The sequence below is a fragment of the Trichosurus vulpecula genome, chromosome 2 (genome assembly GCF_011100635.1).
Source record: "Trichosurus vulpecula isolate mTriVul1 chromosome 2, mTriVul1.pri, whole genome shotgun sequence".
Taxonomy (NCBI): domain Eukaryota; kingdom Metazoa; phylum Chordata; class Mammalia; order Diprotodontia; family Phalangeridae; genus Trichosurus; species Trichosurus vulpecula.
Genome location: NC_050574.1, coordinates 336742049 through 336756263, shown reverse-complemented (window position 1 = coordinate 336756263; position 14215 = coordinate 336742049). Strand labels below are relative to the sequence as shown.

The window sequence follows — 14215 nt, the reverse complement described above, 5'->3', positions numbered from 1 at the left end:
CTACCATGAGTCTATATAACTTCCTCCTAAAAAGACCTTAAGTTCTAGCTTAATGTAGGTGGGCCTTATTCTCAACCTATTACTCCTTCTTCTATTCACAGTTTTCTCTTCCAACTAGACTCCTGAGATTTGGGGTTTCTGTGCCATAATAAAAATGTAAATTATCATGAACGCTTGAAATGAGAAAGATGATTCTAAATCTTGGAAATTAATCATCATTACAGTATTTGATATATGTGCATAAATTAAAAAACTGATTTCCTTATGGGATGCATTAGATGGCTCTAAGGAGTTTCAAAAGAGAGGGCTCAGGAATGTTTTGGGCATCTTTGGAGCCTTCCAAGGTGACTCCTTTGAAAGATAGCCCTCATTTGAGCGGCCATTTCTGATATATTAGTTTAAAAAGAAACAGTCTTTCTATTTTAAAATCATATCTTAAACATTTGTTTTAGTAATACAGTAGCACAGAACAATAGTCATACAGTCGAAAGTCGAGTTCAATTCTTGCCTCTGATACATACTACAGGACCATGGGCAATTCTGTCTGTGCCCCCAGCAATACCCTCTGTTACAGACGAGTTGCCAGTATACATAAGAGAGAGTTTCCATACCTATACCAATGAAATCATGGGTCTCTAAAAAAAATCCTCTCTTTGGTAAAAAAAAAAAAAACTGTCCCATTAAGCTGATTGTGCATAGAAGGAAATATATGGAAGGTTAATGAGTAGAGAGTTTAACTTAGTGAGCAGAGAGCAGGGACCTTCATCATCTACTGCCATGCGTGCTTTCTCATCATTTTGTACCAACACTGAACTCTAAGCCTGAGCAGTTTTGTCTGGAAAACAAGAACGGCCCCTGGTACACCAGGACCAGCCAGAATGAAGCAACCATGTCATAACTGAAGTGTTTCTGCCATCTAGTGGTGACAGTGCCAAATGTCTCTACGCAGCAATAAAGCTCTCATCACCAATGTAGGAGTCTATGTAATGAAGGCCCTGAATCTGCATGCTTAGAGAAGAGAAAAATCAGGGAGAAAGCATTCCTATAGGGCTGTTTTCTCTCCAGCCATGGAGGAGTACAATATATTCTTTTATGTGACTTTATATGGAAATTGAGCTTAGTGCTACTGACATTTACTTAGAGTAAACTAGAGATGTGGGAAACTCATTCTTCTATGATAACTTCTGCTTGCCTGGACGTTGCTGTTATTTCTACAGAGTAAATAAAATCTTCTAACTACTGTATCATGACACATGAATTTTCTTTCTTCATTCAGCCTACCTAGCCTCCGCCCAATGTTGGATGTTAATTATCTGCCTCTAACAGATATGAGGATAGCACGGACATTTTGTTTTACCAATGAAGGGCAAGCATTATATCTCGTCTCTCCCACTGAAATACAGCGGTTAACTTACAGTCAAGAAATGTGCGACAATCTACAGGTAGGGCGAGTGAACTTTTACACATGTGTCTGACACCTTTTCAAATCATTTTAGTGGTGAGAAGATAAGCTGGATCTCCGTCCGACTCGAAGGGCCATTGGTTTTCTCATATTTAGTATATAATTTTATTTATTTTAATTTATTTTATTTGTTCATTTTTAATAAAACCCTTTCCCCCTCTCAACTTTACAAAGCCTTTCCAGGGAAATCCTTGAAAGAGAGTTGAATCGTGATGGGCAAGTACTTTTTCTTTTGAACACTAAGGATATTAGTCAAAGGATATTGCAAACATTCCAGGACAGGTATCAGATGCAATGAAAACTTCTGAGTAAGCTATGCAGTTCAAAGCAGAACATAGTTGGATGGAATTCACAAGCACGACAATATGTAACATCCCAGGGTTGATTTGATTTACAAAATTAGCAGATCATATTAAATTAGTTATGGGTTCTATTTAAAACATTTTTGGAACCATGAAGCAGCCGGTGCAAAATGGGAGAGGCCAGAAGTTATTAGGTGACCTGCATCAGACAAGTCGTGGCTTACCTTGTCTAGGATTGTTTTTTAATAAGTGCTTAGAATTACTCTGAATACTTCTGACATAGTTCTGGAAATAGAGAGCAAAAATAAATGCTAATGTAGAAGACCTTCTACTTCAAAGATTCAACTAATATGTATGAAGTGAGTTAGAAGAGTCCAGGGGCACTTCTCATGTGATACTGAAACGTCTTTAGCAACATAAGGAAACTGCTTCTGTGGCCTTATACAGTAGGCATTGTCACATGCAGGCAGATGGTCTCACAGATAATGCTTAGCTGGGCCTTTGCACAGACACTTGGGACTTCAGCCTCTTTGGAGGTACGGTCACCTTTAGGTCAGTCTGGTTTGCAGGCCAGGCCTGCACAAATGAGCAACCCCAGCTGGGCAGCTTCCTGTAAAGCTAAGTTCTGACAGGGTTCCCAGAGGCCTTGGCCTCACACAGACCATCTGAAAATCATAGGACCTGGAAGAGATCTGACAGGCCATCTAATCCAATCAAAACCTGAACCAGAATTTCTCTACAGTATTCCCAAGAAGTGTTCATAGCTCGAAGATTCCCAATGAGAGGGAACCTGCTACCTCCAGAGGCCACTCATTCTACTTTTGTTAGCACATATTGGTAGGGATTTTTTTCCTTACATCAAGCCTAAATTGACATCTTTGCAACCTTCTTCCCACCACTTCTAGTTCTCCACCCTCTCTTCCCTGGGACTAAGCAAAGGAAGTCAAATCTCCCTTTTGTGGGACAGCTCTTCAAACCCTTTAAGACAGTCATTTAGAGGTGGAGTACTTTGGTTGGTTTTCTTATGGCATGATGGTTAGGTCCTTGACTATTTATTCTGGTCACCTTCATCGGGATACACTCCTACATATCAACTTCCTAAAATGTGGCACAGAAAACTGGACACAAGACCTCTGATGTGGTCCGACCACAAGGGCAGCATACCACAGGACGTGATCTCTACTGATGCAGTTTAATCACATCAGGTTTTCTTTGGCTGCTGTGTTACACTAGTGACTCATAGTAAGCTTGAAATCCACTAAACCCCACAGTTCCTTTTCAGACAAGTTGTCTAGCCATACCTCCTCCACCTTGTACTTACAGAGTCGTATTATTTGTGCCCACATGAATCACCAGAAATGGGGTAGTAGTCATCTCGTTTAAGAAGGCTTAGGAGACTTGGGAGATCGTGGACGTTTTTTAGAGTAGAAAAATAGCTGCAGTCCCCTGATGTGAATCCATATCTTCATTCATTGTAACATGAGCAAATGCTTCCTCCTTAGAGGGCCCAACATTCTTTATGGGAAGACATGGTAAGATCATAGATTTAAAGCTAGTAGGGACCTGCAGGCCACCGAGGACACCACACTTTATTTTACAGATAAGGGAACCGAGGCCCAGGGAAATTAAGTGACTTGCCAAGGTCATAAAGGTAGTAAGCATCAAAGCAGGATTTGAACCCAAGTCTTCTGACCAAAGCGCTAATGCTCTTTCCCCTTGTACTGTGCCACCTCTCTGTTACTTCACTAATCATCCTTATTCCCTTTCTCCTTTGTGTCACTTGTTTTGCCTTTGTCTTTAGGTCCCTTTTCTTTCTTTATAGTTAAAGCCCTTCTGAAGTGTGGGGATCTATTTGAGGTCTGTTTGATTTTTTTTTAAAGGAACACACTCTCCAGGGGACTTTTCAAATGTACTTAACTATTTGTTGACACAGTCCATCCCATGCAGATCCTGATTAGTATAACCTCAGGCAGTCAGTTGAGTAATCTCCTGTGGCTGGGCCCAACTATTCAAGGAGGGTTGGAGAGTTTCCCCGTAGGCCAAACTGATATTTGAACAAACACAATAGTCATAAAATCATTTTACCTACCCAATACAGGTTAGCAGGTGCAACAATCTTGTCTCTGTATATTTTGTGGTTATTAGTTTAGCTCCTTTGCTATCAATTCATCTGTTCACTCTTCAACTCACTCTTACATTCTGATTGGCCCACTACCTTTCCTGATTATAGATCCTCTTGATTATATTCCTAGAGCTATTTTTTGGCCAAAGATTATCACTGGCAATATGCTTGGGCTATTTGCACTCATCACATTCCTCTCCATTTCTCTTTACATTACCCCTGCCTTTGCTCCTTTGGAGACTGCCCTGTTCCAAATTTCACAACCATAAAGTATTGCAGAAAGATTTTATATTCATAAGATGAGTTTTTATACTGGAGAACAGCTTAGGAGGAGACTGTAATTTAATGTCTATTGAATTTATGAAGTTAGTAGAACAGGAAAAAAGGGAACACAGTACAATTAAGAAAGAATGGGGAAAAGAGCTTGAGAAAGGTCTGAAACAGGATGTGTGGCGAGGAGACTGTAGTGATGTGAGGGAAGAACGGAAGAAAAGAGGTAGCTGAGGATGGGAGGGTAGGAGTAGCTCTAAGATGGGGAAAATAGAAGCATCTTTGGAGGGGTTATGTTCCTTCTACTTTGAAGTAAGGATGCAGTTATTTGGAGTCAATGTTTTAACTTCGTAAATACTATTTGTTTCCATGTTTCATTTGTAAAGTTAGCCTAACAAAAAGACACTTTCTTCATATCTAAGTGTCTATCATAGGGTGGTGCTGGCTCCACAAAGGAGCCCAGGCAAATGTTCATGCCACCCAGTGGCCAAGGCTATTGATCACTGTTTGATCTGCTTCTCTGAAGGTGCAAGAAATTAGGATTAACCTACAGATTACCCAGCAAATGTTGGTAGTCCAGTCTTTTCCTATAGTCTCAAGCTCAAGGTCAAGTCAAATAAAAAAAGGATTTAATAAGCTCCTACTATTTGCCAGGCTCTGTGTTAAGTGCTGGAGTCACTAAAAAAAAAGGCAACGAGCTCCCCCATTAGGCCATGGGAAGATAGCAGTCAAATAGCTATATAGCATAAATTGGAGGTAATCAATAGAGGGAAGGCACTAGCATTAAGCAGGATCAAGAAAGGTTTCTTTAGAAGGAAGGACTTTAGTTAAGCCTTGAATTAAGCCAAGGAAGCCAGGAAGCAAAACGGGGGAAGGAGAGAGAGTTCCAGGCATAGGGATAGATAGTCTGAGAAAATTCTCTGAGTTGGCAGATGGAGTATCTTACACAAGGAACAAGGAGGCAAATGTCACAGGATCAACTGAGTATGAGTGTGAGGGGCAGAAGAGGCGAAGGGAGACTAACGTATAAGACTGGAAAGCTAGATGATGTTGTATTTGTTTCTGGAGGTTACAAGGAGTCACTGGAGTTGATTGGAGGAAGGATTAAAATGGTCAGCTTATAGGTTTAGAACATCAATTTGACAGGTGAGTGGAGGCTTGACTGGAGTGGGGGGACAGACCCTTGAGACTGGGATAGGGGCCAGTAAGTTACTGCAGTAGTCGAGGTATGAGGTGATAAGGACCAGCAGCAGGGTGATGACAGTGCCAAAGGAAAGTAGGAGGGCATCTACAAGAGCTGTTCTGAAGGCAGAATTGATAGGTCTTGACAACTGATTAGATAAGGGGAGGATGGAGGAGGTGGTAAGACAGAGTGAGTCAAGAGTGACACCTAAATTTTGGGCCTGGGTGACTGGAAGGCTGGTAGCATTCTTGACAATCATAGGTAAGTTCAGAAGAGGGAAAGGTTTTGTCTTTTTTTAGGTGGGGGAGATTGGTTCATTTTTAAATATATTGAGTTTAAGATGTCCACGGGATATCCAGTTCATATCAAATAGATAGAAATGTGAGACTGGAGAACAGGAGAGAGTTTAGGGCTGGACAAATAGATTTGTCTGAGAATTATCTGCATAGAGATAATTGAATCCAATCCATGGGAGCTGATGAGATCACCAAACGAAACAGTAGAGAGGGAGAACAGACCCAAGAAGAACCTGGGGCAACACCTATGATTAGTTTGTGAGACATGGACGAACATTGAGAAGAAGAGATCAGACAGGTAGGTGGTGAAGCAGGAGACAGCTGGGTAGTGAAAACCTAGAGAGAAGAGAGAATCAAGAAGAGAGTGACTGACAGCACGAAAGTATGGAGACAGGAAGGCCAAGGATTGTAAAACTGCCATTAGATTTAAGGATTGAGGGATCACTGGTAACTCTGGAGAGAACAGGTTCCATGGAATGATCAGTTCGAACCCAAAGTGTAGAGAGCTAAGAAGAAAGAATGAAGAGAAGAAGTACAAGTACTCCCTTCTTGACAACTGAAATTGGGATTTTTAACTCCATACAAGATCATAGTAAATTGACATAAATGCCCTCTTTTCCCACAATGCCCAGGGAGTGTGCCTTCTGTCCAAATCAGCACCTCCCACTTAGTCCTGTAATTCAGAGGCGGCATCTGTAACGGCAACCACACTGGCACACCCAGGATAGCCATCCATGCTAATGTAGGATCTCTTATCTGCTTTACTAGGAAAAACAGCTATTTCAAGGGTCAACAAACTTCTTTAATTAAACAGAAAAAAAAAAACAGAGAAGAGAAATAAAGACCAACAGACAGGGATTTACTGACTGAAGCAAAGCTTTACATGCACCACTGAATCGAGAGAGCCTTTACCTCTGGAGCTGGGGAGCTCTGAAAAGTACTGATTGGTATAGTGGAAAGATCACTAGATGTAAAGCCAAATGGTCCAGGTTTTCTAGGCTTTTCTTTTTACTAGCTGTCTGGCAGTTTGGTGAAGAGCACAGGACAATAGCTTTAGAGACAGAGTTGTTTTGTTGTTTCAGTCGTGTCTGACTTTTCACGATTCCTTTTGAGGTTTTCTTGGCAAAGATACTACAGCAGTTTGCCATTTCCTTCTCCAGCTGATTTTACAGATGAGGAAACTGAGACAAACAAGTTAAGTGACTTGCCCAGGGTCACTGAGATAGTGTCTGAGGCCAGATTTGAACTCAGGAAGATGAGTCTTCCTGACTCCAGGCCCAGCACTCTATCTCCACTGTACTACCAAGGTTTAAGTCCTACTTCTGTTGCTGATGAGCTCTGAGGCCCCTTAGACAAGATACTTAACTTTTCTGTGCCTCAGTTTCCTCTTTGAGGAAGAGGTTAGGAAGACCTCTAAGGTCTCTAGTTCAGTTTTGAACATCTCTAACTAGCCTCAACTTTAACATGTCCACTCACTAGGAGATCACAATTTGATGTCACGGCCCATCGCTTTGTTAGAGTTCGCTCATCAGATGTAAGCACTTTGCTTAAAGATATGTTCATGTTCATGAAGATATGTTCATGAAGAGTATTATTATCATTACTGTTATTTTATAATAGTATAATTTTAAAATGTATTATAATATAATATAATATAATATAATTATAATATAATTATAATTATAATATATAATTATAATATATAATATATAAATTATATATATAAATATAAAATTATAATATATAAATGTATTATAATATAATTATAAAATGTATAATTTTATAATATAATTTTATAATGTTATGTTATAATAGCTAGCAATTATATAGCATTCAAGGTCTGTGAAGTGTCTTTCATTTCATCTTGTTTGATTAGTACACCTACTCAAATGATCTGGGAACTACAGAAGCAAAGTCACATTAAAGCAGCTGATGCCATGAAGTTGGGTGGGGGTGGGGAGCAAGGATTGGCTGGACCTGTGACCGCACCGGGATGGGGAAGTCACAATGGAAAAGCTCCCTCTGCCACTGTAGGGCAGCCCTTGGTCTGCAAGTTGTGACTTGAGAAAGTTTCCTGGGGACTGTAAGAGCCTGAGGCCCTTGCCCCCTGAGCCACAGAACCAGTATGCACCAGGGATGGGACCCTATGGCCAGCTCTCTACCTATGAAGCCAAACTTTAGCCTCTCCGTATAATAAAAATGTAGATAAGAGTAGAGACTAGACCTGTGACCTCTTTGGTACAGAGAACTCCCTGATGAGCAAACTCCCTCCCTTAATGAAACTGCAGATTCTCTGCAACTTACAGTCTTAAAGAATTACCTAGAGCCCTGACAGGTAAAATGATTGGCCCACAGCCAGCACATATCAGAGATGGGACTTGAACCCAGCTCTTCCTGACTCCAACACCAGCTCTCTGTCCAATGCTCCACAGCTCAAAAACACCCACAGGCAATCGTTCCCCCATTCTTTTCAAAGCTGATTTTATACACCACAGCCCCACACATCCCTATCTTCCCACTCATAGGGTCACTTGTGGTATTATGGAAATGCTCCCTTCTTGACAACTCAAATTAGGATTTTCAACTCCATGCAAGATCATAGTAAATTGATATAAATGCCCGCTTTTCCCATAGTGCCCAGGGAGTGTGCCTTCTGTCCAAATCTGCACCTCCCACTTAGTCTTTTGATTCAGAGCAGGCATCTGTAATGGCAACCACACTGGCATACCCAGGATGGCTGTTAGTGCAGGATCTTTTATCTGCTTTATTAGGAAAGACAGTTGTTTCAGGGGTCAACAATCTTCTTTAATTAAACAGAAAAAATGGAGAGAAGAGAAATAAAGACCAACAGACAAGGCTTTACCGCCTAAATCAAAGCTTTACATCCACCACTGAATTGAGAGAGTCTTTACCTCTGGAGTTGGGGAGCTCAGCCAGGGAATCACACCTTTCTCATAAGCGAGCTCCCAAGGCAAAAGCTCACCTCTCAGAATATATACTCTTTAGGCTCAGTGCCTAATTAGAAATTAACAAAAGGCATGTAAGCGTCCTACAAGCAAGCTAGCATCCCTTAATGGGCTCCACATGAGGCCTGTTGATGGGTGGGGAAGATCTTATTCACCATTAACCTTACAACATCACTACCTTCTTCTGCTTCTAAACCTCTAAAAGGGAGAGGGGAGAGGGGAGGAGCAGAGCCAGGTGCTCCCAGCACAGCTGCACCCTGAAAGGGGGGATGAGATTTGTTAGGCTCACTACCCCTATCATCTTTTCTACCTGGTGAGAAGTAAGTGAATTTTGATTTGTTGATTTTAAGTGGTGTTTGAATAAGATTATTCTAGCAACTGTTTATTAAATATATTAGAGTGAAAGAATTTAAAAAGTAAGGGCTACAGGGCAGCTAGGTGGTGCAGTGAGTAGAGCACCGGCCCTGGAGTCAGGAGGACCTGAGTTCAAATCCGGCCTCAGACACTTGACACATGTACTAGCTGTGTGACCTTGGGCAAGTCACTTAACCCCGATTGCCCTGCCAAAAAGCAAAAAAAAAAAAAGTAAGGGCTACTTGGGACCATCTGAGGGAGAAAGGATTAGGGACTGTATCAGGTTGTAGTAGTAGATATAGAAAAGAAATGCCAGTTACTTTTTCTTTCAAGAGAAAGAATCAGCAAGAGCTGTTGACAATTGGACTTAAGGAATGAGAAAAAGTATAAAGCTGAAAATAATGACAAGGTTCTAAGGCCTGGGAACTGAGAGCTGAGGAGTGCCCATCATAGCAAGGAGGAAGCCACAAGGACTACTACTGGAAGGTGGGAGGGGGGCAGCAGATCAGCACGAGAGACAATGAGATGATTTTTTTTTTACATTAAGCCTCAGGAATTGACATAATTTAATTGGAGATATGATATGATCACGGAAAATATGGTGAGAGATCAGGATTAGACATGCAGATTTAGGAATCATCCACTTTACCCATAAAAATGAGTAGATTTTCTCCTCAAATAAGTGATCATAGAAGAAAAGAGCAGAATTCCTAGCTAGCCTTAGGTTTTGTGGGACATCAGGGATTGACAGGAAAAGAGAGGAGATGGCTGACAGAAGGACAACAGAAGTGAGGAGCATGTGAGGCCAAGGAGGCAGCAAAGCCGCCTGCCTGTCTTGGAAGGCCTTCTGTCTGTACAGTGAGGGGGAGGAGGAGCTAACCCTCAGCCAGCACAACCTGGGTTTCAGGGAGTGCTACTTTGTATTTGTAACGGCTCACATGTGTTTTTTTTCTTTGAATATGGTATAGGACATGCTGGGAGAACTGTTTACTCCAGTAGAAACACCCGAAGCTCAGAACAGAGGCTTCCTCAAGGGACTGTTTGGTGGAAGTGGACAAACATTTGACAGGGAAGAGTTATGTAAGTAAATTCCTCCCGCAACATGCAATAGGAAGGAGCGCTTTGAGTGGAGGTTTATTTTTTAAAAATGCCAAGTTCTAGAAGAGGTTTGGACTTCTCGCCTCAATATTGGCTGTGTGTCTCCGTACCCACTGGTACAAATACCTTTTGAATCTTAAGCAAATGAACTCTCTTCAGAAAATTTAAACATGTAATAAAGACTTGCAGCCACTTCTTATAATTGACACAAATCATAAGCAAACTGATAAACTTTAAATTATGTGAATCATAGTAACTAATAATCGTAACTCACATTTATATAGCACTTATTCTGTGCCAGACGCTGTGATCCTCACAACCACCTGAGAGGTAGGTGCTGCTATTATCCTCTTGTTACAGATAAGGAACCTGAGGCAAACAGAGGCGAAGTGACTTGCCCAGGGACCCACAGCCAGTAAGTGTCTGAGGTCACATTTGAACTCAGGTCTCACTGACTCCAGGGCTGGCATCTATCCACTGTGACACCTTACCTGAATAGAACAATTTATAATGAACACATTCCTAAATGAGGTATTGTATTTATGTGGCACTGACCACTGTTGCTTTGCCAAAACAACACAGAATAGCTGATTTTAAAAATCTGTCATTGAGAGACAGCGCTAGAAAGAGAACAAGGAGAAACTGTAATTTCTAGGAGATGGAGAACATGATGCAAAACCCCTCTACTGTAGGACAGTCCGGTTCCATAGAAGCTGCTACATGACAGAGTCATAACCAGGTTACCCCAGTTAGGGAAAAAAAATCAATAGCAGGCCCACTGTAAGCCTCAGTTTCCTCATCTGTAACATGGGGATCATAGCTGAAGTTCCTGTTTCACACACTGTGAGGACGGCGTAAGATAATGGGAAGTGCTCTGCCAAGCTTACAGGACAGCATAAATGCCAGCTGTGAACCTGACGACGATGATTTGTTTTTATCTCCTCTGTTCCTCTGGAGTCTTAAGAGAACAGAAGTTCAGTCTAGTTTGCTGCAGGAGTGGGCTGGTTATTTAAAGGGACTGCAATGTGTCCTAAATAGTTGTGGTTTTCATTCCTAGTTGGGGAGGCTTCAGCAGGAAAAGCATCTAAAAGCCTTGCCCAGCACATTCCTGGGTCTGGTGGAATCGAAGGAGTCAAAGGAGCCGCCGGAGGGGTGATGGGAGAACTGACTCGGGCCCGAATTGCTCTTGATGAAAGAGGACAGAGACTGGGTGAACTGGAGGAGAAGACTGCTGGGATGATGACCAGCGCTGAAGCATTTTCCAAACATGCCCATGAGGTATGTGTATGTGCCCTGAGCAAAGGGAGGCGCTTCTCCCTCAGGATCTTTGTTGTGACCGTGATTTACTCACTCTAAAGAACCGCTATTTCATCAGAATAGGTGCCCCATCCATCAGGGCAGATCACCATCCATCCATGCCGTAGCAAACAGTATTTATGAGTCACCAAGGCCAAAAGAAAATTCATCACCTGCCCCCAGGCTTTAATTTGGAGGTCCTTGATCAGGAAGGGGAGTTGGAAGCCTTTGGCATTTACATACAAAGTGAAACAAGCCGGAGACAAGCACAGGCCAGCCAGGGTGAAGTCAAGAACAGAATGAATGAGTCATCTTGTGTTAACAGTTTCATCATCAGCAAAACAGGGAGAACACATTCCCAGTCTGCATCGGGCGGAAAGCTACATAAATAGTATTATCATTTACCAGCTATTTGGGGGACAGGACTTTTTAAAAATATTAAAATTGTCTAAATTTAGTTTGGGGTTTTTTTGCTTGGAATATGATTATTGAAGTATCCTGAAACCAGAGTCCTGTGGGGTTCTGTGACACATCTGACAAATGGGCCAGCTGTTTGCTGAGGTCTTGCTCAGGTTGTACAGCCCCAGGAAAAGCATGTTTTGTACAGGTAACTGAGCTGGGCTCTTGCCTCTCTCCTTTTATGTCGTGTGATTGTTAACCTCATTTTTTCTATGGCTTCTTTGGGGATTTTATGAAAAGGAATTTCATAAAGAAAACAAAAAACTGTCAGAGTTAATCAAACTTTGTCATAGAATAAGTCAGCGAGGGGTTCACAGTCCTACAGGAAATGAAGGAAAAGTAGAATGAGGTTGCATACCCTTATTACTTAAATAACTCAAGGGCAGTTCATGAACAATCCAGGGCCCCCCATCTTAATGGGCAGTGGGATGAAATTGGAAGTGGGAATAGGGGACAATCTTCTATTTCCTATGCATGTACCTGGGGCAATTACTTTCCAACTCACTTTAAACCAGAGATTTTTAACCTTTTTTGTGTCATGGGCTCCTCTGGCAGTCTGATGAAGCCTATGGACCTCTTTTCAAAATAATTGGTTTTTTTCTTAAATTCATAATTTAAGGAAACATTAAATTTTAGTTAGAGGTAAGTGAAAATAAAGATATAAATTTTTCCCATCCAAATTCATGGATCTCCTGAAATCCACCCATCCTTGAGGGTTCATGGACCCCTAGTTAAGAATCCTCCTTTAAACAATGAACTCTGTGGCAAAATTCCCCCTCTCCACTATCCAGGAATAGCAATTTTAAATCATGGCCCAATGGGGCTAAGATGGAAGCTGGAAACACTAGCCAAGTCTCTAACTCCAAGGGTCAGGGGCATATAGGAATGACTAAAGGTGAGTGAACACCTGAAAAAGACAGTTGACTGAGCAAGACGAGATAGTACATATAAAATATCTCAGCTTGAGAGCTGGGACATGGCCTCCATGCTCCCTCTATTATTAGAGAGAAGCTTGGAACTTCATTTACCTGATCTATGATCTGGCTAATTGCAAAAGAAATGCCTGCCTTCACTCCATGGAGATTGCCATTTTCTGTGATTAAAAATTTCTTCATAAAAATTTTAGAGTGAATCTTACTATACAATTAGCTGTTGCCTCCCATACCTACATTTAATCCCTTCTCTGCTCTACTATGTACACCCCATATCCTGAAATTCCCTCTCTGTAGCTGAGCACTTTTACCATGTCTTGGATCTTGACAAAGAGGGTGAGAGGGATACCAGCAGAACAGGAGAGCAGGAATGGGGAAAGGCCAGAATGGGGAGGTGAAGGAAAGGGGAATTATCTTAAACAGGAAACATAGCTCCTTTTTCATTCTTGAATGGTAACAGCAAATTTGAAAGCCAGTTTCATTGAGGGCTGAGGCTGGTGGGGGTGGAGAGAGAACAAAGAGACCTTGTTTGGTCATGGTGCCCAAATCTAACTGTTTAGGCTGAGTCTTCAGAAGTTAAGTTGGATAATTTCCCAATTTCTCTCCTTAGCATCAGTTATTTCCCAAAATAAAAGAAGCTGTAATGTTTTGATTGGCTTAGATCTATGTGATTCATCTCTTAGTGGAAGATATGTCAACTCTGAAGAGCCCTTTCAAAGACTCTGTTCTGGATCCCAAATGGCCCTTTGACTCGCTGACATTTTATTTCTTTTGTAGTTGATGCTGAAGTATAAAGATAAGAAATGGTACCAGTTTTAAGGCTGCCACAGAGACTGCAACAGCACTAAGAATCATCATTCAGGGAAAGCTTATTCCCAGCATCAGCATCACCATTCAACTGCTAGAAGCCACAGTTTCTTCTGTGAAGTGTTTCACGGTGATTCACCTGAGGTTACTACGAGGGAGACTTAAACAGGGAAGGTTGTCACCCCAAAGACTGGACCCCGGCTTAGATTGGTCTTCTAGTGTCCATTCCAAGATTCTGTTGTAACTGGCCTTCTCCCAAGTGGACTGGAGCTGTCATCTTGGCATGTAGTTTTTCTGAGGCATTCTGTGTAAGAACCACGGGGAGTCTTTCTGGCTAAAAATATCCTGTACAAACTAAAACATTAATGCACTTAATAAAAAAACAAAAACCTTTGCATGATAAATTAACATCTTAAGAGGAAAAGAAAAAAAAAGCATGTTGTGACAGAAGAAAAAAAAAGATTTATGGTAAGCAAAGCAAACTATTTTAAAGATCAGCCCAATTCTACAATTAAAAAATCTGCATTAGAAGATGCCCATGCATTTCAAGTATATTTGCTATATACAACTAAGGGGGGAAAACCAGCAGAGTTCCCTTCTCATCTGTAACTTATATTTTTCATGGAACTAATGACATTGTTGAGTTTTTATGGGCAAGAGTCTGGTTA

The 14215-nt window shown here is 41.4% G+C and overlaps 1 protein-coding gene across 1 annotated transcript in view; it reads left to right on the top strand.

Annotated features, from left to right (window-relative positions):
• STXBP5L (syntaxin binding protein 5 like) overlaps positions 1 to 13944 on the top strand; it is a 324117-nt gene extending 310173 nt beyond the window's left edge. Inside the window, exons 24-27 of the mRNA XM_036744107.1 lie at positions 1277 to 1442; positions 9924 to 10035; positions 11111 to 11331; positions 13518 to 13944. Of these exons, the coding sequence (XP_036600002.1) occupies positions 1277 to 1442; positions 9924 to 10035; positions 11111 to 11331; positions 13518 to 13559 (541 nt within the window). The 3' untranslated portion in view covers positions 13560 to 13944. The remainder of the gene's footprint in view (positions 1 to 1276; positions 1443 to 9923; positions 10036 to 11110; positions 11332 to 13517) is intronic.
• The last annotated feature ends 271 nt before the right edge of the window (positions 13945 to 14215 follow it).